Source organism: Atta colombica, unplaced genomic scaffold, assembly GCF_001594045.1.
Source record: "Atta colombica isolate Treedump-2 unplaced genomic scaffold, Acol1.0 scaffold149, whole genome shotgun sequence".
In the NCBI taxonomy this organism is placed as follows: Eukaryota; Metazoa; Arthropoda; class Insecta; order Hymenoptera; family Formicidae; genus Atta; species Atta colombica.
In genome coordinates this window covers 34,867-37,257 of record NW_017259238.1, presented here as the reverse complement: position 1 = coordinate 37,257, position 2,391 = coordinate 34,867, and the positions used below count along the sequence as shown (strand labels likewise).

Sequence of the window (2,391 nt, the reverse complement as noted above, 5' to 3'; positions counted from 1 at the left end):
TATATACACACATACTGTAAATGATAATTCATTTACGCATAAATCACATATATTATATATAAACTTATAAATGTGTGTGACACATTTCTTTACGAAAGGGTATGTTTAAAACCGATTAGGAACCGATGAGGAATGTAACATCGGCTTCTACTTAATTCTATGGAGCATAGCCGTATGCTGCTGACATAAATACAGATTTCACTGTTGATTCATCGCAATTATTACCTAATCTGTTGAATATCAAAGAAGAAATGCACGCGATATTCTTGTGCAATCTACAAGTCTTTATAGAGCATAATCATGTGTTAGCTCCATGTTATATCATAACCGCTCCAATTTGCACTTGGTGCTAAATGCACGCGTCTTCCATTATAAAAAAACGTCACCACACCGCGGTATCCTGATCTTGGCACACCGCTCTGTAATACATATTTTTGAAATAGTATATATAATTTAAAATGAATTAACAAAAATCTTAATCTTAAGAAAAGAAGATACCCTGAAATCGTCCATTAAACCAAGCAATTTGGTAATATTTTTAAACGATTGACGAGTGTAATATGGTATTCGTACTGGACCAGGGGCAACAATATTCCCACTTTTCAATTCGGAATAGCTAACCACTGTCGACTGATACACTTGGTTGACGAAAGCTATATCATAATTATCCTGGAAGTAAATAACAATTATAATACATAACAATTATAAATATACTTTGAATTCAATAGATATGTATTTGCCAATGATTGAATCTGATGTTTGTTCTCTTACTTTTAATAAATAGGATAGATTCATCTTGGTGAAAGGCACAAATTGTTCATTTAGCTTGATGTATTTCAGATGTTTTTCAAAGAATAAACCGCTAGAAGTAACAAGACAAATTCACCGATTTAATTTACTCAAATTATTTTATTTTTAATTATTTTTATCAGTCTTACAACATTTATCTGCAATATTTTTAATGTAAAAATAATATATAAATAAAAAATATGGATAAAAAGAAGTACTTGCTGACTCCAAGTTTGCCGAATGTTCTGGTTCGTGAGATTTCCGGGCGGATGCAAGCTCTATTCTTACGCTGTTCCGGCTGCCTTATCCAGTCGTCCCAGTATCTACGCAAGCAGATGTGCCATTATTAAAACCATAAATATTATAGATAGATCAAACCACATTAGTTTATATTAAAATATAAAATTATGCTTACGATTTGGGCCACTTAGATGCAAGCTCCAACCATAAATCGCGCGTGAGCATCCAACCTAAGCCAGGAAAGAAATCTGTTCTATACAGTAAATGTGGCGCATGTTCGTCCACCAAGCCGGCTTTACCATTATCATTCCATGCAGATACACACCATAGAGAGCTATCATTTACTAATAAGGGATAAGTCCCCAGGAAGTATTCATAAAAGTCTGGAGCGATGTCCAAGTCGTCTGTATAAAAATTAGAAGCAATCTTAACTAAATCTCTTTAATCCTGTAGAAATGTGTCGCATTCGTTATATAATAGTTATGCTCATAAAGATTTGACTACACTATCGTACCTTCAACTATAATTGCAGTATTATATCCAAGCTTCAGAAATACTTGATTTAACGCCCATTTATAGTGACGTGCGATTTTGAAGTATCCCCTGAATTTCTTTTCTTTAGGTGGTATTTCAATATCGGACTGATCAGGTTGCTGAAATGTGAGCATAAAGATTGTAATACATCCATCATAAGAATGAAAGTATAATCTCTTTAAAAGAAAATTGAAAGAATACGCTCTCTTAAATAATAGATATAGTGATACAAATAAATTATTTTCAATGTATAGTAATACCTTTATATGTAGCAGCTGGTTTCCATATTTTGCTATGACATCAGCAGTTTGTCGATGATCACAGTCTTGCGATACAACTATTGGGAATTGTTCTTTACTAGGTCTTAACTTAATTAATTGGTTTAAACATCGCTCTACTGTAATACGATTACAAGAAACGACCAAAATAGCTATTATAGGAGACCCATCAGGAAGCTTTTGTCTCGAAGGAATATTGTGTGTTGCCTCAGTCTACCAAGAAATTGCAAAATTAAGAATAACGTATAACAGTTAAAATTAAATAAAGACAATTTAATGTTGAATAAATAATTGAAACTGATAGAAACGATTAAGTAATAAAATTGTTATATAGATTAATATATTACAGATAAGACAACTTCCTGTGTCGGGCTTTGTTCATCTTTAGATGTCTTCCATTTATTTTTGTTTTCGATTTTTTGCAACAATATACTCTTTTCCTTTTTGACTTCATGTTTTTTGTTTTTATTTTTCTCTGCATCGTCTATTGACAACTGGGCATTTAATCTATCATATTCTTCTAAAATGACAAATTATTATATTTGATTTA

The 2,391-nt window shown here is 31.9% G+C and overlaps 1 protein-coding gene across 3 annotated transcripts in view; it reads right to left on the bottom strand.

The window, feature by feature from the left end:
* Positions 1–82: 82 nt before the first annotated feature.
* Positions 83–2,391, bottom strand: part of LOC108685235 (alpha-1,3-mannosyl-glycoprotein 2-beta-N-acetylglucosaminyltransferase) — a 3,459-nt gene continuing 1,150 nt past the window's right edge. For all 3 annotated transcript variants that reach the window (XM_018189925.1, XM_018189926.1, XM_018189927.1), the window contains 8 exons: positions 2,189–2,361; positions 1,824–2,054; positions 1,544–1,682; positions 1,205–1,433; positions 1,008–1,112; positions 772–862; positions 499–669; positions 83–419 (listed from right to left, as the gene is read on the bottom strand). In XM_018189925.1, coding sequence (XP_018045414.1) covers positions 306–419; positions 499–669; positions 772–862; positions 1,008–1,112; positions 1,205–1,433; positions 1,544–1,682; positions 1,824–2,054; positions 2,189–2,361 — 1,253 coding nt within the window. In that variant the 3' untranslated portion in view covers positions 83–305. The remainder of the gene's footprint in view (positions 420–498; positions 670–771; positions 863–1,007; positions 1,113–1,204; positions 1,434–1,543; positions 1,683–1,823; positions 2,055–2,188; positions 2,362–2,391) is intronic.